The following is an 18,483-nucleotide window of genomic DNA, read 5'->3' as shown; positions in this document are numbered from 1 at the left end:
CAATGTGACACACTCTACCTCCACCTACGGAGGGCGCCTATCTACGCCGTCGACAGCTGCACAGACGCCGCCTGCTGGGCGAGCGCCGCATCCACCGCCGATTGCAGCTCGGTCTTGAGCGAAAGCAGCGTCTGCAACGCCGTGTCCACCTCGGCCTGCGGCACATCGGCCGCCGCCTTGAGCGCGCGGACTTTCTCGCCCTGCTCCTTGACACGCGCATCCAGCGCTAGCACCTCGGGCGTCTGCGGCATGGCCGCCGCCTTGGCCTTCTCCGCCGCCTTGCGCGCCTTCGCCGCCTGCTTCTTGCTCATCGCCGGCTTCTCTTCCTCCGCTGAACTGTCACCACCGAACTGCGCTTTCCACGCCGCCGCCTGCTTCTCGTCGATGTTCTTGAACAGGTGCGCCGCCTTCCCGACCATGTGGCCAGGCAGCAGATCCAGCGCAAACGCATGGTCCTTGGGCAGCGCACGTGGCGGCGCATTCAGCTGCGCCAGCATATCGTCACTCGTCGCGGGCATGAACGGATGCACGAGCGCCGTCAGCACCCAGATCAGGTTCGTGGCCAGCAGAATCACCGCGTCACACCGGTCGCGGTGCTCGGAAAACAGCGTGTTATCGAGACCGGCATCGGACAGCAGCAGATTGCCACGCGCAGAGAGCTCCATCATGGTCATCAGACCCGCACGCATCTTTCCGACATCCATATACTCCGTGTACTTGGCCAGGATCGCGTTGACATCCGCCACAAACTTGGCCACAAGATCGCCCCACGGCGTGCCGTCACTCGTCGCCGGAAGCGGCGCATCCGTCCGCAGCAACGTACCTTCCGGCACCGGCGGAAGGCGCGCCTCGTACTTCTTCATAAAGGTCATGATACGGTTCACAAAGTTGCCCAGGTTCTTGAGCAGCTCCGAGTTGTTCCGCGTCACAAAGTCGTGCCACACAAACTGGCTATCCGACGACTCGGGCCGCGTCGAGAGCAAGTAGTAGCGCCACACGCTCGGCGACACGCCAATGTCCTTCGCCCTGTCGCCAAACACGCCAATATTCCGCGACTTGGAAAACTTGCCGCCCTCGTACTGGAGGTACTCGGCCGTGTTGATGTGGTGCAGGAGCGTCCACTTGTCCTTCGTGCCGATCAGGCACGACGGGAAAATGACCGTGTGGAATCGCACATTGTCCTTGCCCATGAACTGGAACAGGCGCACCTGCTCAGGGTTCTTCCACCACTTCTCCCAGTCGCTCGTGTAGTTCGCCGTGATACTCGGATAGCCAATCGGCGCATCAAACCATACATACAACACCTTGTCTTCGTATCCCTTCAGCGGCACAGGCACACCCCATTTGAGGTCACGACTCAGCGAAAACGGACGCAGACCCTCTTTGAACCACGACTCGGTAATAAACGTGCCATTCGACGACCAGTGGCCCTTCTTCGACATCTCCGACACCCATGCCTCCGTCTGGGGCTGTAGCGTATCGATACGGAGGAACATGTGCTTCGACTCACGCTCCTGTGGCGTGCCCTTGCACAGCTTGCACTTGGGCTCTTTGAGCTCGATCGCATCGAGCAGCTGTCCGCACTTGTCGCACTGATCACCACGTGCGTCGTCATAGTCACACTTCGGACAGATACCATTCACGTAGCGGTCCGCCAGGAATCGCTCACAGGTGCCACAGTACAGTTGGCGCATCGTGTGCTCTTCCAGATACTGGTTGTCATAGAGCTTGAGGAATATGTCCTGCGCAATATCCGTCTGCTTCGGCGTCGACGTACGTCCAAAGTAATCAAAACCAATCTGGAACCATTCATACACCTGGGCATGCAGCGCATGGTACTTGTCACACAGCGCCTGCGGCGAGACACCCTCTTCTAACGCTTTGGTCTCTGTCGCCGTACCGTACTCATCGGTACCACAAATGTACAGGGTGTTGCGGTTCTGCGTACGCGAATACCGCGCGTACACATCCGCCGATAGCGTCGATCCAATAATGTTGCCTAGGTGCGGCACATTGTTCACGTACGGTAGCGCTGACGTCACCAACACATTTTCTTCGTTGTCTCGCGGAAGGATCTTGTCAGGATGCGACTCGTTCGTCACTTTCATCAGGACACTCTCACGCACATGGCGCTCATGCCCCTCCGGTTGTGCGGGCACGCGAGGGAACGGCGTCGCCATCACAATTCGTCGAGAAGAAAAGTCGCAGTAGGTGTCTGACGACGACGTCTGACTCCACCTGTGGCGTCACGTGGCAGAGCAAAAAAAGCTACGCCGACTCGTGTGCTGACACTGCCTGGCCTGGATGGTCGAGTACCAGCCTGGGATTGCCCCCATCAAGGCAGAGTTTATTCGCCCTGCATGGCCTGCGAGAAGCGAGTCGCTGGCAGGCGGAGAGGCGCCTGCTCCTGCGCCGCCGGCCGCTGACCCTACGCCTGAAGCGCTCGATCGTGCTGACGAAGGCGATCAGGACAAGCCCCGCAAACGCGCTCGCGGTCAAAATAAGGGCCGAACCTTTGCACGTACAGATGACCACATGGCACTGTGTCCACATATGGCTGTCGGGAATACGTGCAAATTTGGTGATACATGCAAATTCACGCATGATCTGTGCGCGTATCTGGAGCACAAGGAGCGCGACATACTCGTTCCGCCACCACCGCCGCATGGCGAGAATATACTGAGCCTCTCACCCGCTGAACGCGATGCGCACCTGAATACACTCTATGAACACGCATTGGCCCTCGAACGAGGGGACACACAGCCCGCCGATACCGACGACGCCGTGCAGCGGTCCATTGTGACAGGCACACACTGCGCTTACTTCCACGAACGCGGCGCATGTCCGATGGGATGGAAGTGCCGCTTCCTCGGTGCGCATGTCCGTCGGATCAGTGCATCTGCCCGAGTGTGTGGTGCCGATGCCCAAGGCACACTAGGCACGGGTCTCGAGCTCGTGCAGGATGTGCCACGGCACAACGCATGGCTCGCTCGTGCAGGCCGCCGAAACGAGTCGAATCCGCACTCGGACCAAATCAATTGGCTGCCTGGAGATGTCGCGCGCCAGCTTCGTTCGCGCAAGTACGTCTATGAAAAAGCGCCTTTTATCACGGCGGCCCTGCGTCGCGAAGCGGATGCCATGTCTCACATGCCCGCATCGGAGGTGGCACACACCGATCTCGGCAAAGGTCCGCTGCGCATAAACTATGATCGTGAGCGCCTACTGGCGGATCCAACTGCCTCCCTCGAGGCCTGTGAAGATGCCATGCGGAATGCCGATGATTCTGCGGCCGACACGGCGCGGATCCGCCCCTGTGAAAAGCGCCGTCTCTCTTGGAAGGGCGAGCTGTACTTGGCGCCCCTCACCACCACGGGCAACTTGCCTTTTCGTCGGCTGTGTGCGTCGTTTGGATCCGACATTCACTGTGGCGAGATGGGCATGGCCGAATCGTTCTTGCAGGGCCAGGCGTCAGAGTGGAGCTTGGTGCGTCGCTGGGAAGGCGAGCGTATTTTTGGTACCCAGATCTGTGGTGCCAAGCCCGAGTATCTCGTGCCGGCGGCCGAAGTTTTGGCGCGCCAAGTTGGCCCAGGCCTCGACTTTGTGGATGTCAACTGTGGATGCCCGATCGACCTCGTATACAATAAAGGTGCGGGCTCGGCTCTCTTGGACCATGCCACGAAGCTGGGCCGCATCGTGCGTGGCATGTCCGAGGCACTAGGTGAGATTCCTCTGACCATCAAGTTGCGCACAGGCACATCGTCCAAGCCCACAGCCCACAAGATCTTCAGCCGCGCTCAGACCGAGTGGGGCGTCGGGGCCATGACACTGCACGGGCGCTCCCGCAAACAGCGGTACAAGAACGATGCTGACTGGTCGTACATTCGCACGTGTGTCGACGCGCTGCATGATGCGGTGCGGACGTGGAACGAGGACACAAAGCATGCCGACGAGCCGGAAATGGTACCCGTGCCCGTCTACGGCAACGGCGATGTGTACGGATGGCGCGATTACTACGACCACATCGAGAATGCGCGCGTGGACGGCACGATGATCGCTCGCGGCGCCCTGATCCGACCGTGGATCTTTACCGAGATCAAGGAGCGTCGTGATTGGGATATAAGCAGTCGCGAGCGTTTGGACATGATCCGGCAGTATGCCTCGTATGGCCTCACCCATTGGGGTGCGGACACACAGGGCGTGAATACGACGCGCCGCTTCCTATGTGAGATGCTGTCGTTCACGCACCGGTACGTGCCGATCGGCCTGCTGGAGCACGTGCCTGTGCGCATGAACGACCGGCCCCCACCGTATCATGGCCGCGACGCGCTCGAATCCCTGCTCAGCAGCCCTAGTGCCAGCGACTGGGTGCGCATCTCTGAAATGTTTCTGGGTCCTGCTCCGCCGCACTGGCACTTTACGCCCAAGCACCGCTCGAATGCCTACGAGGCGCAGGACCAACAAGGATAGTCACGTGGAAATAGACCACCGATACCTGCTTGTCCATGGCCCATCATCGTCCGGACGCGTCGTTCGACGCGCTGCCGGCCCTCTCAGACGCGCTGCGTGTACCGCCGTCAGAGCGCTCATTCGGACGCCAATATGCACAGATGTACGACTTTCGCCTCGCTGTCCTGCGCAAGCGCGCCAAGGAAGCCGCCATGGAGCGCCACGCGTCAGCCGCGTACGTCGATCGACTCCTTGATATCCCACCGCGGCAGGTGTGTGTGGTCACCGGTACGTTCTTCTCCGCCCTTCGGCGCAAGCCAGATGTGCTGCAAGACATCGCACGCGACCTGTCGCTTCCGCCGCCCCCACCCCGCACGAGTTATGTCGACACGGAGCACGACGAGCTGTTTTTTGAGGACCAAAGTGGACGCGTGCGTCTCGTTGGCGAGGCCATTCGACCAGGCTCGGACTTAGCGCACAAGTGCGTCACGGGCGTTGTGGCTAGCATCGTCGGCATCGAGACGCCCGATGGCGACTTGGAGGTGCGCCACGTCTACTTTCCTGGACTGCCCCCGCCGGATGCCGCTCCTACGACGGTCACGGGCGGCCGCATCGTCTTGGCCAGTGGCCTTCGTGCAGGTGAGGCTGATCCGAAGAATGACCTGGCGCGCGAACTGCTCGTCGAATGGCTCACGGGCGAATTGGACGCCTCGTCACGCGATGAAACCAGACGCATCTCGAGTCTGGTCCTAGCGGGCGACTCAGTCCAGCGCGCGGCGTGGGAACATGTGGTGGATCCCAAGCATCAGGAGCCGAATCCGTTTGCATACATGGATCCGCTGCTGGCTCAGTTGTGTGAGTCTCTTCGTGCTGTGGTGGTCATGCCCGGCGCTCAGGATCCATGCAGTGCTGCCTTGCCGCAACAGCCGCTCCTTCGAACGCTCCTTCCCCGCTCCTCCGTGCACGATACCCTGCATCTGTGCACCAATCCTACGTGGTTCAGCGTGCATGGACGACGCATTCTCGCGACAAGCGGGCAAAACATACACGACCTGCTCAAGTATTTGCCTGATGAGGCACAGACGACAGACGCAGCACTGAACATGGCCGCATCTACGCTCGAATGGTCACACATCGCGCCGACGGCGCCAGACACGCTGTGGTGCTACCCATTCAAAGCCACCGATGCACTTGTGATCCGTGCCGCACCTGACCTCTACATCATCGGCAACCAGGACGCTTATGCTACCAAGCTCGTACACAACGTCCGACTCATCCTTGTCCCATCATTCGCACGCACGCACGAGGTGGTCGTGCTCGATACCGAGACACTGGAGCCCCATGTCATGTCCTTTCATACCTAAGACAGCATCGTGAGCGCCGCGTGCGGAAATGGATCCGACGCGCTCAGGACGACCATCTGGCGCTCATGTGCTATATACCCCTTGATTCGCCCACGCGCGATTTGGGTGGCGACCAGCCACTCGGCGCCCGAAGCATCCGATGCGCCATCGAGCCACTGGAGCGCCGAGGCGATCGGCGCCAATCGCGTCCGCGTCGAGCTGCCCTCTTGGCGCCAAACGCGCCGTATGAGCCGCGTAATACACACGTCTCGTGCGTGCTCCCAAGCCAGGTACACGCCCAAGCGAACAAGACTTTGCTCACGCCGAGTCTCATTCAGCGCCGCATCAAATGCACGAACATCACCACGTTCGCAGGCCTGTATCAGCGGGCCATAAGTCGCCTCGAGACGGGGATACGATGCGAGAAAGGTCGGATGCTGCGCTTGTAGCACACGCACGGGCGTGAGATACACAAGGATGCGCTCCAGCTGCTTTGCTGCATGCCGCGGCGTGTAGGCCAAGGCGGAAGAGAGCTCAGCCTCTGCACGCCCATAATCCTCGTCCAGCAAGGCGAGACGCCCCATGTAGTAGCGAAACGTGACCATCTGTGCCCGAGGAAACGCGCTGAGGGGTGGCAGGTCGCCGGCGCCCAGCGCGCGCACAATGTTTTTGCACAGCGAAATAGATCGCAGCTGGAAGTATGTGGCAAAAACGAGGCTGACCATGGCATATGTGCCCCATTTCTTGCTCTCTTCCAGCACAGGATGGCGGTCAGCGATGCAGGCCGTAAAGCCCTTGTTTAGGATGCGTGCGCACTCTTCCAGGTGGGCATGCGAGGCACGCGAATCGCGCGATGCTGCATTGCTCGCGTCATCCGCGCACTTTGACACCCATCGCAAGTCTCTGAGCAGTGCACGCAGCACGGGTATCGCCCACCGTCCGGGTGTGAGCGCAGCAAACAGACGCAAAAAGGCGCTAGCCGATGCTTGTAAAGCTTCGGCAGCCAGGTGCCACGACTCAGCAGGCTTGCGTGAACGCGAGCTTGGTCCAAAAAGCAGCGCGCCACACCGCACATACAATTCACACACATCACTCCATCCTGACGGCACGCGAGAAGCGTACAGCAACGCATGCACGACCGGCACCGACGGGTCCGCGACAGTCGCCATGACGCGGCGCACACTGCTAGAGTGCAGCGAAAACACACGCGCTATCGCACGCCCATCCTGACGCGCCGCACCTTCCGACACGCAGCGCCCCAGCTCAGCTACGCTGTGCATCACCGACAAGCGCCGTGAGCCCACGCCCCTCGACCCCTACGTGGACTCGGCCGAAAGACAAAATGACGCGCGTACGCCTAGCAACGTGTTGGCGTATGGCCTCCAAGAGCGATGGGGCTGCCAAGGCGGCGCGCGCACCGTTCGCACGCGTGCTTGGCATACTGAGCGTCGTAGCCATGCTGCACATCGTGGGTCTGTTCCTGTTCACGAGTGGCTTCTTACTGCAGCGTGTGGAGCTGAATGCCGCGTCGAACTGTTCGAAGCCGGCGGTGGCCGTTTGGCACGCACCGCGACCGCCCAGCTCCGCGGCACAAGGCAACGAGACAGCCTTGCGCGCTTGGGACGAGCTGCTTGAAAAGCATGGAGAATGCACGCTTCCTCCGCGCTTCCAGCGTGTGGTGCTGTGGATCGTCGATGCCCTGCGCTACGACTTTGTGGCGGAGGCACAGGCATCTGACGCATTTACCCCCAATGCTTTCATGCATAATCACATACGCACACCCGCTATGCGTGCGAATGCTACCCCGTACGCATCGTTCCTCGCGCACTTCGTGGCTCATCCACCGACTACAACGCTCCAGCGCCTCAAAGGCCTCACGACCGGTTCGCTACCGACCTTTATCGAGGCAGGCGCCAACTTTGGCGGCGCTGGACGCATCAACGAAGACACATGGATTGCACAGATGCGTCAGCGTGCTTCCAAGCGTCTATCATTTGTCGGCGACGATACGTGGCAGATGGTCTTTGCTGACTTGTTTGACGACACCCATCCTTATTCGTCATTCAATGTCGAAGACCTGGATACAGTCGATGCTGGCGTCGAAGTACATATGCTCGACACGATGGACCGCGATGATTGGTCACTTATAGTGGCGCATTCGCTCGGCGTAGATCATGTGGGCCACCGATTCGGCCCAGCTCATGCGCGCATGCCGCCTAAGCTCGAGCAGATGGACGACATACTCCAGCGCGTTCTCAGCAAACTCCGAGACGATACCCTCTTCGTGTTCCTCGGCGATCACGGCATGGACGCGACGGGCGACCACGGTGGTGACTCAGAGCTCGAAGTCGGCAGTGCCTTGTGGATGTATGCGAACAAGCCATTTGACTCGCGTCGTTCCAAGACGCCCCTGTCCAACAATACAGATGTGGCTGCTCTATTGCGCTCGCAGACACTGACTCCGGCATTCCAGCCATTCTCGATGCTGCCGAATCAGCTTCATCGCTCGCTCCCACAAATTGATCTCGTACCGACTCTGTCTCTTCTCCTTGGTGTGCCGATTCCCTTCAACAGCTTGGGTGCCATTATACCGGAGGTCTTTGCTTCTGAGAAGGATGCGCTGCATGCACCTGCGTCTCGCCTGCTCCGTGCATTGCGCATCAATGCACGTCAGGTCAAGACCTACTTGGACGCCTATGCTCAGCAGTCGACAGACCTCTCTCCCTTCGCCGCTGAACTTGATCAGGCGTGGCGCAGCGCCCTCACAGCAGATGCTCGACTTGCCGAGCGCGCGTCCTTGGAACACGCCCGAGCTACTGCTGAAGCTTACTTAACTTTCGTCCGCCTTGCATTGGATCGTGCACAGCGAGTATGGGCTCAGTTTGACTACGCACGCATGGTGCTCGGTATGTCCATCCTCACGTGCTCAATTGGTGTTATATGGCTCTTGTGGCGCCTTTCAAAGCGCAGTACCATGGAAGCCCTGTCCCACCTTGTGTGGCGTAACGCTTTTTACGGTTGCTGGTACGGCATTACGACAGGCGTTGCCATGGCCATGATCACACGCATCTCTGTGCTTGAAAGCCTCGTAGGCGGCGTGGCTTTGGGCGTCGCATGCACACTCATGTGGCAGATGTGGCCTGGCAACATGGTCCTAGATGCTTTCTCGACGCCTTCGATGCGCTCTGTCATATCGAATACGGTGGCTTGTGTCCTTGTGCTCGGACATGCATTGCTCTTTGCCAGCAACAGTTTCACCATGTGGGAAGATCGTATCACTCTGGGAATGGTGTGTTTGGTACTGGTAGTACGTGCATGGATGGGCCTTGGTGCACCTCTGACGCGGTGGCAGCAGCAAATTCCCATCATATCCATCCTGGCCTTGCTTCTGCTGCGCTTCGCTGGTATGAGCCGCGTTTGTCGTGAAGAGCAGGCACCGTACTGTGCCCCCTCATTCTATGCGTACCAAGCCACTACGAAGTTTGCTGACAATCCCGCTTACGCTCTTTCCGGCCCTGCGACGAATAGCCCCTATGCGCTTGCTGCCGCGTACCTCTTTGCGTTTGCTATGGCAGATATCCTGCGCCGAATTCTTAAGCCAAGTCATGCGCATCTCAGCTCGGCATCGACACTGCTCACATGGATCATTCGACCAGCTTTGCTGGGCTCATCTGGATTTTGGCTCGCCGATTGGGTTCATGGACTCGAGCAACTGGACGAAGCAACGCGGTCAACGTTCCTGGTCATCAAAATCTGGACGGCACGTGCTGTTCTCTTCCTGCTCGTGGCGGGTGCGTGGTACTGGTACCTGTCTCCACTGAGTCTCTCCGTGCTTCGTGAGCCGACGCAAAAACGCGACGCGCCGCCGAAAGTCGCACTTCTCGGCTTTGGCAATACCTTTGGCGCAGCCTTTTTGCTTTTCACATCACTCGCTTTCTCCCTATTGTTCTTACTTTCTCAGCCCATGGGCCAACTGGCTCTATCCGCTTGCTTTCTTGCCATGGTCCTGATAGCTGAGCTGGGTGACTCCGAGCGTGATGCACGATTGCTGGCAGCCTCCAAGATGCCAAATGCCAAGGACCTCTCTGCCTCGCCATCTCACGCCCCGTCCCTCCTCGAAATTGTGTGTATTGGTCTTCTTGGCTTTGTCGCCTTCTTTAGCACAGGTCACCAAGCGACATTTACAGCCATCCAGTGGCGCGTCGCATTCGTGGGATTCCCTGTTGTTACGTACCCATGGTCACCGCTCTTTGTCGTGCTGAATGCATTTGGCCCACTGAGTATCCTGCCTGCCTTTGGCGTCGTATTACTTACACTGTGGAACGTTGCTCCTACCCGTGCCAAGGTACAACAAGAAGAGACGGGTCATGTGCGGCCCATGCGATTGCCAGGAGACATCCTGCGCTCTGCTCTGGGACTGCTCTTGTACGTGGGTGTGTTGACATGGTCCGCAGCCTTGTGGGCATGGTTCTTCCGTCGTCATCTCATGCTATTCAAGATCTGGGTTCCGCGATACATGATGGCTGGACTGGGTCTCTTGATTACAGACGTAGCTCTGCTAGGCGCTGTGGCTGTCGCTTGGTGGATTGCTGCACGCACAGCCAAGGCCTTTGGCACGTTGTACACATAGAAAAAAAGTGGAGTGCATTGCCCCTTTTCTAGCAGCATGTCAGAGGCTTCGATACCCATCACAAAGCGTCTGCACATCTCCGGCCTTACGCCGCAATTCTCGCAGGACGCTTTGCGAGAACGTCTTTCGACATATGGAAAAGTACTGGACATTGTTGGGTTGGAGGATTCGTACCTTAATGGTGTGGGACAGCGCCGGCCGTATGCCTTTGCGACGCTGCAAACGACTCCTCAGCAGCTCGCCAAATGTATGAATACTTTGAGTGGTGCCGTGTGGAAAGGTGCCAAAATTCGTGTGGGAGAAGCGAAACCCCCGTGGCACGAGCGGATGGCGACAGAGCGAGCCAAGCTCGGAGCAGGTGACATGCAGAGTAAGGAGATGGACCGGCAGAGACGGCGCCTACGAAAACGGCCATGGATTGGGATGGAAGCCCATAATATGCGACCAGTTACGCTAGAACGTGTGCAAAATGGTGAATGGGGCTGGAAAGTTACGCCAGCTGGACATTTGATCAGGCCTATGCTTATGCGACCGTCACGACCGATCCCCAGACCTGCAGATGCTGAGGTACATAAGCGACACGCCCCGCATCGTGCGCCGCGTCTTACATTAGATCCAACTCGGTATCAACGCGAGCACTTGTCTGGACGCATTTTTGAAGCCCTTCCACAGGACGACGAAGCGCAGCTTCGATGGCATTGGGATGACGAGGCTCGTGAGTGGCAAGCGCTAGATGCACATGACCATTGTGTTGCCACCGAAAAGGGTCCACGAGAGAGACCTACAGCACTTGTTGCGACCTCCATTGACGAGCCTCTTGAAGATGAGCTACCCACGACCCTATTTGAACAGAACGAAGAAGTTCCCGATGAGTTGTTTGATGCCCCTGAAACGTCGAAAGATGATCAGTGGTGGAAAAAAGAGGATGCATCCACCGATTTGTTTGATGCACCACCAACGTCACAAACTGACTCTTGGTGGAATGAAGCGGACGAGCCACCAGCGTCGAAATCCCAGCCCATTCTCCGTACTAATCTTCTGGATGATGATGAATTTTCTGATGGGTATGAAGAGACTGAACATGTGCCCGTGCATCCAAAAGACGAGAAGAAATTAGCTTTGGATGTGGTAAAGAATTTGTTTGGAGAAAGTCAAGCTGATGAGCCGGAGCCTACGAGTGTAAACTTGTCAGATGATCGTAACGCAAAAGACGTAACTTATAATGCGTCTGGCATCACGACCGAAGCATCTCAACCATCAGAAAAAGTGCACATGGAAAGCCTTAAGGATATGTTCCAGCCCACGGAGGACTCTGGCTCTCTTGCGCTTTTTGGCTCGTTAGTCGATGAACACGATATGGCCGAAGACGATGATGCAGTGGCTGGTATTCTAGGCGCTTCAAATACTGCACCAGAACAAGCACAAGCACCGGCACCAGCCCCGACGCCGGTCCATACTATGCGTGTCCCACCATTTACGACACCTTTTACGCTTGCTTCGGGTACACCGAGCTTGCTACCTGCTTTATTTCAACGCGGCTCAGCACCGTTTTGGAAAGTGGATACGGACGAAGAGATTCACGAACGCTGGCTATCTAAGCGATCTGACCTTACCCAGACCTACCGCCAACTACACCGAGACGCCATTAAGAAACGAAAGCGTCGCGTGGTCGGTTCACGTGCCGGTCTCCAGCACGGCGGCTTGGCCCCCGTACGCGGCGCAGCGGCTCCGCCCGCCACGACATGAAACTCGGCCGAATAGATTCGCCCCGCATGCACGGCCCTCTTCGGTCCGTATCGGCGCACCTTGGTCTCTTACACCTGTAGCTAGTCGACATGTTTGCTCTTCGTTCTGGACTTCGTGCTGTGGCATCGCGCTCGGCGGCAGTGCCGCTCTCGTCGCGTGCCATGCTTTCCACGTCGCTGCCGCGCTTCTCACCTGTCGCTAACGGCACGGACTACACGTGCATTCAAGTCAGCACGCCCAAGGACGGTGTGCGTCTCGTACAATTGAACCGTCCTAAGGCTCTCAACGCACTAAACTCACAGCTTTTCCACGAACTGAACCATGCCGCTGATGCCGCTGATGAAGATCCCAGCATCAGCGCCATCGTCGTGACAGGCAGCGAGAAGGCCTTCGCGGCCGGCGCCGACATCAAAGAGATGAAGGACAAGAACTTTTCTGAGACGTACAAGGCCAATTTCTTGGGTCATTGGAGTAAGCTTACGCAGGTTCGCAAGCCCATCATTTCGGCTGTGAATGGCTACGCTCTTGGCGGCGGCTGCGAACTTGCCATGATGACCGATATCGTCCTGGCCTCACCTACGGCTGTGTTTGGTCAGCCTGAGATTAACCTCGGTGTGATCCCTGGTGCAGGTGGTACGCAGCGTCTGACACGTGCCATCGGTAAGAGTCGCACGATGGAAATCGTGCTGACGGGTCGCAATCTCACCGCCGATGAGGCCGAGGCCGCTGGTCTCGTATCGCGCGTTGTCCGCGAGGGCAGCGTCGTGGACGAAGCCGTCAACGTCGCCAGCAAGATTGCAAAGAAGAGTCAGATTTCCGTCCAAGCCGCCAAGGAGGCCGTCAATGCATGTACGTATGTGTGTGACACTAACTGATTTCTAGCCTACGAACTCACGCTTGCCGAGGGTATTCGTCTCGAGCGCCGCCTGTTCCAGTCCTTGTTCTCGACGCACGACCAGAAGGAGGGTATGACAGCGTTCACTGAAAAGCGCAAGCCTGCGTTCAAGAACGAGTAAGACAGCAGCATATAATCTTTCTTAGCGGTAGTAGTCTTCGTCGCTGTCGTCCTCTTCTTCCATGCCGTCCCATGCCACACTATCGTCATTCGGATCATCCTGTGGTTCGTCATCTGAGTCGAGTGCATACGTTGGGCGTGCCTTGGCTGCTGCACGACTGCTCGTAGCTCGACGCGATGGTGGCGGAGGTGGAGAAGCTGATGTGGATTTGGCTCGTGATTTGGCGGGGGCCTTGGCTTTGGGTGTCGCCTTGGCTTTGGAGGCTGTCTTGGTCGTCTTGGGTGGTGGCAGTGCAAGCTCGTCTTCATCGTCATTCACGCGTTCATGCTTCAATGGGGATGGCACAGGTGCCTCTGTAGGCGGCGGGGGCACTGGTGCGGCCTCTTTCTTGGGGGCTTCCTTCTTGGGAGCTGTCTTTTTCGTGGGCGACGCCTGGCCTTCTTCCTTCTTGGGCTTTGGAGGTGCACGACGACGCTTCGGTGCAGAAATGACCTTCGTTGTGGTCATCGAAGCGAGTCGAGCGTCCTCTGCTATCTTGGCATCCCACTCCTCTAGGAAGGCCGTCAAGTCTTCGTCCCACAGGTTTTGTGGCGAGCGGCCAAGAAGAATCTTGAGTTGCGTCTCCGTTTCGTCACGCTCCTTGAGCAGACGCTCAACGCGCTCCCTTGTCAGAGAATAGATGGACATGCTCAACAAATAGTCAAAGTCAGTAGTTGTGCCGGTGGGCTCGTCCAGCTCATCTTGATCTTCGACGGCCTCGTCTGCCACACTCTTCGTCTTGGCCTCCACCTTGGGGAAGGCTTGGAAGTTGAGCTGACGCAACTCGTCCATGATGTCTGCTTTCTTTCTGTTTGACACACTTAGCTCCTTGGAAATGATCATACTGACAAACCGAGCCTGGTTCGAGAGTCGATCATACACAAGCTTGAGCTGGTCGACCAGGTGCTCCTTCCGACGCTGGTAGAAACCTAAGCGCAAGAAGTAAAAGTCATCGAGAATTTCGAGAGGCGAGGCGTACTTTTTAATCTTGCCCTCAGGATTGAATAGGACCATGTTACCGGTACTAATAACCGTAGAGAGCTTGAAGAATGCCTCGGGGCCCACACGTGCAATTTCTTCCTCTCCGCGCGAGTTGAGTTCCACGACAAAGTGCACAGTCGTATCCGTGTGATATTCTTTGTATTCACGCAGTGTTGATGGCGTCTTGTCGCTACCCACCACACGCTCTTCGAGCCATTCCTTGTAGGACGAGGTCCATACGCGCACGGGAAGCTCTGTGATTTCCCACGTTCGCTCATCCAGCTGAGTTGCATTGCCCAAAACACGGAATCGATCTGCCGCTGAATGCTCAATCGTACCGACAAAGCCACGATACCATGGCGTCATGGGCACGTACTCTTCACCAGCCATGCGGCGGCGCAGATTTTCCACCACGTCTCGGGGATTGTAGTTTGGTACAAAGGTACTCCAGCCCGTACCTATTCCCTCAGCACCATTGAGCAACACATGCGGTACAACAGGAACGTACCACTCCGGCTCAATACTCTGACCATCGTCATCCAGGTAGTTGAGGAGGTCGTCATCTTTCGGATGGAACATCAGACGCGTAATGCGTGGCACTGCCGTGAAAATGTAACGTGCACTAGCTGCATCCTTACCGCCCATGCTTCGAGTACCAAACTGACCGTTGGGCAGCAGCAAGTTCACGTTGTTACTGCCGCAGTAGTCCTGCGCAAGGCCGACAATAGTCATGACCAAACTCTGATCACCATGGTGATACGCCGTATGCTCTGACACATAACCCTGAAGCTGCTGGACCTTGATTTCTGTCTTGAGATTGCGCTTAAAGCAACCAAACAGAACCTTGCGCTGTCCCGGTTTTAGGCCATCCACAACACTGGGAATCGAGCGGATATTGTCAGCCATCGAAAAAAGAATCAGTTCCTTGTTGATAAAGTCAGAGATAGGAATGTTCCGGATGCGATGGTCTAAGTACGTTCCGGGTACGAATTGACGGAGCCATTCTTTACGGTCGTCGGCCTTTTTCTTGTTAAAAGCCAGATCAACTAGGTCGTGATCTACAGGGCGGATGGTATCGAACGACAGCATGTGCGTATCCATGTCGCGGAAATAGTTCTTCATATCTTCCGCCTTGGACGTACCCAAACCCTTGTAGTACTTGATCGTCCATCCGCGACCACCTTCACTGCTTTCCTTCCATTGCTCATATTCGGGTATCGTGAAGAAAGACTTGACCTCCCTACCTTTGGTAGCCTTGATGATCGGTGTAATAAACTCGACAAGGAAATTGGGAATCTTAAGTAAGGATGGATAGAAGTGATCGAGGTAGTTAATAATCAGGCCCTTGATGTGTGAGCCATCAAAGTCCTGATCCGTCATGATCATCAAACTACCGTATCGCAGTCCATCAACCGACGAATAAACCTTACCGTGCTGCAGGCCCAGGATCTCTTTGATGTTCTTGATTTCGGTGTTCTTCATGATTTGGTCGTGCGTTGCCTCACGCACATTGAGCAACTTTCCGCGCAAGGGGAATACACCATATGCATCACGGCCCACCTCACTCAGACCTGACACAGCCAGTGCCTTGGCCGAGTCACCTTCGGTGAGAATCAGCGTGCATTCGCTGCTGCGCTTGGTGCCCGCCCAGTTCGCATCTTCCAGCTTTGTGACTGATACTCGAGATCGCTTGCGCCCATCAGTGGTTTGAAGCTGTCGGTCTTGGTAAAACTGGGCAATGGACTGCACATTGTCGATGACACCTGATTTGAGCACTTTGCGTGCGAAATCTTCTGGCATAACCCACTTGGAGCCAAAGGCTGACGGCTTAAGAGTGAGTGTCTCCTTTGTCTGACTATCAAATGTGGGATTGACAATCTGACAATTGACAAAGATCCAAAGCTGCTGACGGATCTGGTTGGTCTTAACAGCAGAACCTTTTTTGCCTTTTTGGACATGTTCCATGATGCGGTTGACAATCTGCTGTTCAACGTGGTCGACGTGCTTACCACCCTTGATTGTGGCAATGTTGTTCACAAACGAGACCTGTCGTGCCGTACCGTCCGACACAGCAAAACCCACTTCCCAGAGGCGGCCATGGTCTTCGGACGAGTCAAACACAATCGTGGGACGAGGCGCAGGCACGCCATTCTCGGTCTCATCCGTCTCGCCTTTGGGTACGCCGCTGATCTCCTGGATTGCCTGAACGTACATTTCCATGTACTGCTTAAAGTTGCGAATCTTGAGACGCTCGCCGTTGAGGAAGACCTTTGTGCCGTGAACTGTACCAGCCATATCATACACACGCTTCATTAGCAAAGCTTCGGTATCCGCGTCGATGGAGTCCATGTGGAATAGCGACAGGTCTGGCTTGAAGGTGATGCATGTATACTCTTCTTTGCGCGAGTTTTTCGTGATCTTGGGCTTATCCTTCTCGTGCATGTGCTTGCTGAACACTTGTTTGTATTTCAGCTCATGCTGCTTGTCAGCGGTCTCGACGATAAACTCTGTGGAATAAATGTTGGTGAGTTTTGCACCGAAGCCGTTACGGCCACCTGTGATTTTGGCCTCGTCATCGTCGTAATTCGATGATGTGAGCAAGTTTCCGAAAATGAGCTCGGGAATATACACCTGCTCTTTTTCGTGAACTTCGATAGGAATACCCTGACCATTGTTCCATATAGAAATTGTGCCAGCTTCCTTATCGATTGTCACCTTGAGCGTGTCCATCGTGGGATCACGCACCTTGTTGTCTGCTGCATTCACAAGAATCTCATCAAAGATCTTGTAAAAGCCCGGAACGTAACTTGTATCGCGGTATGCCATGCGCTCTTTGGCGGCATCGTAGACCCACATGGTCTCGGTGCGCCGCTCGACACTACCAATATACGTATCCGGACGCCTGAGAACATGCTCAAGCTGGCTCAACTTTTGGTACGTTTCCGACGCCGACTTGGGCGCGGATCGAGGCGCTGCCGTTGACTCCGCCATGGCGTGGACAGGTGCCAAGAAGAAGGGCCGTGGACGATGTCGTGTACAACGGAGGGTTGTCAACGATCGTTGGCCACACCATGCATGCAGCCTGCTGCAGAGTTGCCACGCTGCCACACGCATGTCATCATAAACAATGCGCGAACAGTCGCGTTCCCGGCGCGTACCCACCTACTATAACACGTGACATGATTCGTGGCGTCGCTGAATGGGGCTGCGTAGCGTTCCTCCACCACCCCATGACGGACGTCGCAGCAGCGAAGCGTGAAGAGCGTAAGCGCCGAATCCTTGAAAAGGGCAGCAGTCGACTTTCGCGCATCACCAATACCGGCAGAGGGAAGGACTATGAAGGTTTAGATACCTCATCTGTCACACCACCTCGCATGCCCACCTCAGACAGCAAAGAAGCGCCTGCGATCGTTTCGAATGCCACTGCTACCGCAACCCGCTCGAAGGATATAACTGAGTCATCGCAGGTGCAAGGGGAAACAGAAAATGACCAGTTTACTTCTATGTTAGCTGCCGTACAAGCGCGGATGGGCAATGAAGCGCCAGGTGGCACTATGCCCAAAGATCCTCTCGCACTGATGCAGCAGGTGATGGGACGGGGCCTACAAACAGACGCTGTGGCTGGTGCAGCTCATGCAGCTGGTGCATCGCGCGTATCTCCCGCTCAGACTACTGAGGTTGCGCACATGCATCGATCTGTCCAACGCATTCGACTCGTTCAGGCGACCCTGGTATTCGTATTCGCGTTTTATATTGTGTTCTCGTCCATCTTTTCTCATTCGCACAATACGGGACTCACTGGTCGCAGCATTCCGACAGATTCCATGGACAAGTTCTCGCGTGACTCGTTCATGAGGCAGTGGGCCTCGCTGGCTTGGGAATATACCCCGATCACTGCTTGGCTCAGTAAGGACGATCCCTCCGTCTTTCCGTGGGGCGCATTGCGTACACCACTGGATTGGCTACGCCCATACCTTGGAATGGCAGGTGAGAGTCCGTGGTTCGATGCGGAACTGCCTGCTTGGCCGATCTTTTGGGTCTTTGTATCCATGGAATTGGGTTTACAGGGCGTACGCATCGCTATGCTGCAGCGTGCGCCCGTTTCGCTTCCCGGCACGCTCGACTCGGTTGTATCGATGTATGCGCCAGGCGTGCGGTCGTTACTTACGCCTCTGTTGACAATGGGATCGCTCGCAAGCTCCCTGGTAGACGACCTTTGTATCCTACTTTTTGCCATCGGTCTCGGTGTCCTGTTTTGTCACGTATGGACTCGTTCTTGATA

At 56.6% G+C, this 18,483-nt stretch overlaps 9 protein-coding genes across 9 annotated transcripts; 6 read left to right on the top strand and 3 right to left on the bottom strand.

Annotated features, from left to right (window-relative positions):
• Positions 1-41: 41 nt before the first annotated feature.
• On the bottom strand, positions 42-2,180 carry MRET_2243 (methionyl-tRNA synthetase; the record flags this gene model as incomplete). The annotated part of the gene is made up of 1 exon (XM_027628870.1): positions 42-2,180. The coding sequence occupies one exon, from the start codon at positions 2,178-2,180 to the stop codon at positions 42-44; it is 2,139 nt and encodes a 712-aa protein (XP_027484529.1).
• A 124-nt stretch (positions 2,181-2,304) lies between these two features.
• On the top strand, positions 2,305-4,467 carry MRET_2242 (tRNA-dihydrouridine synthase 3; the record flags this gene model as incomplete). The annotated part of the gene is made up of 1 exon (XM_027628869.1): positions 2,305-4,467. The coding sequence occupies one exon, from the start codon at positions 2,305-2,307 to the stop codon at positions 4,465-4,467; it is 2,163 nt and encodes a 720-aa protein (XP_027484530.1).
• Positions 4,468-4,502: 35 nt separating this feature from the next.
• MRET_2241 (DNA polymerase delta subunit 2) lies at positions 4,503-5,810 on the top strand (the record flags this gene model as incomplete). The annotated part of the gene is made up of 1 exon (XM_027628868.1): positions 4,503-5,810. One exon carries the CDS (start codon positions 4,503-4,505, stop codon positions 5,808-5,810), a length of 1,308 nt encoding a protein of 435 aa, XP_027484067.1.
• On the bottom strand, positions 5,807-7,069 carry MRET_2240 (COP9 signalosome complex subunit 12; the record flags this gene model as incomplete). The annotated part of the gene is made up of 1 exon (XM_027628867.1): positions 5,807-7,069. The coding sequence occupies one exon, from the start codon at positions 7,067-7,069 to the stop codon at positions 5,807-5,809; it is 1,263 nt and encodes a 420-aa protein (XP_027484284.1).
• Positions 7,070-7,164: 95 nt separating this feature from the next.
• On the top strand, positions 7,165-10,419 carry MRET_2239 (phosphatidylinositol glycan, class O; the record flags this gene model as incomplete). Its single annotated transcript, XM_027628866.1, has 1 exon — positions 7,165-10,419. The coding sequence occupies one exon, from the start codon at positions 7,165-7,167 to the stop codon at positions 10,417-10,419; it is 3,255 nt and encodes a 1,084-aa protein (XP_027484547.1).
• Positions 10,420-10,455: 36 nt separating this feature from the next.
• MRET_2238 (uncharacterized protein) lies at positions 10,456-12,165 on the top strand (the record flags this gene model as incomplete). Its single annotated transcript, XM_027628865.1, has 1 exon — positions 10,456-12,165. One exon carries the CDS (start codon positions 10,456-10,458, stop codon positions 12,163-12,165), a length of 1,710 nt encoding a protein of 569 aa, XP_027484546.1.
• An 89-nt stretch (positions 12,166-12,254) lies between these two features.
• On the top strand, positions 12,255-13,181 carry MRET_2237 (3-hydroxyisobutyryl-CoA hydrolase; the record flags this gene model as incomplete). The annotated part of the gene is made up of 2 exons (XM_027628864.1): positions 12,255-13,014; positions 13,048-13,181. The coding sequence occupies 2 exons, from the start codon at positions 12,255-12,257 to the stop codon at positions 13,179-13,181; spliced, it is 894 nt and encodes a 297-aa protein (XP_027484390.1).
• Positions 13,182-13,202: 21 nt separating this feature from the next.
• Positions 13,203-17,192, bottom strand: MRET_2236 (DNA topoisomerase II; the record flags this gene model as incomplete). Its single annotated transcript, XM_027628863.1, has 1 exon — positions 13,203-17,192. The coding sequence occupies one exon, from the start codon at positions 17,190-17,192 to the stop codon at positions 13,203-13,205; it is 3,990 nt and encodes a 1,329-aa protein (XP_027484389.1).
• A 239-nt stretch (positions 17,193-17,431) lies between these two features.
• Positions 17,432-18,481, top strand: MRET_2235 (GET complex subunit GET2; the record flags this gene model as incomplete). The annotated part of the gene is made up of 1 exon (XM_027628862.1): positions 17,432-18,481. The coding sequence occupies one exon, from the start codon at positions 17,432-17,434 to the stop codon at positions 18,479-18,481; it is 1,050 nt and encodes a 349-aa protein (XP_027484388.1).
• Positions 18,482-18,483: the final 2 nt, after the last annotated feature.

The sequence above is a fragment of the Malassezia restricta genome, chromosome III (genome assembly GCF_003290485.1).
Source record: "Malassezia restricta chromosome III, complete sequence".
NCBI lineage: Eukaryota > Fungi > Basidiomycota > Malasseziomycetes > Malasseziales > Malasseziaceae > Malassezia > Malassezia restricta.
The sequence above is the reverse complement of the archived record's forward strand: the minus strand, read 5'-3'. Positions and strand labels throughout refer to the sequence as shown.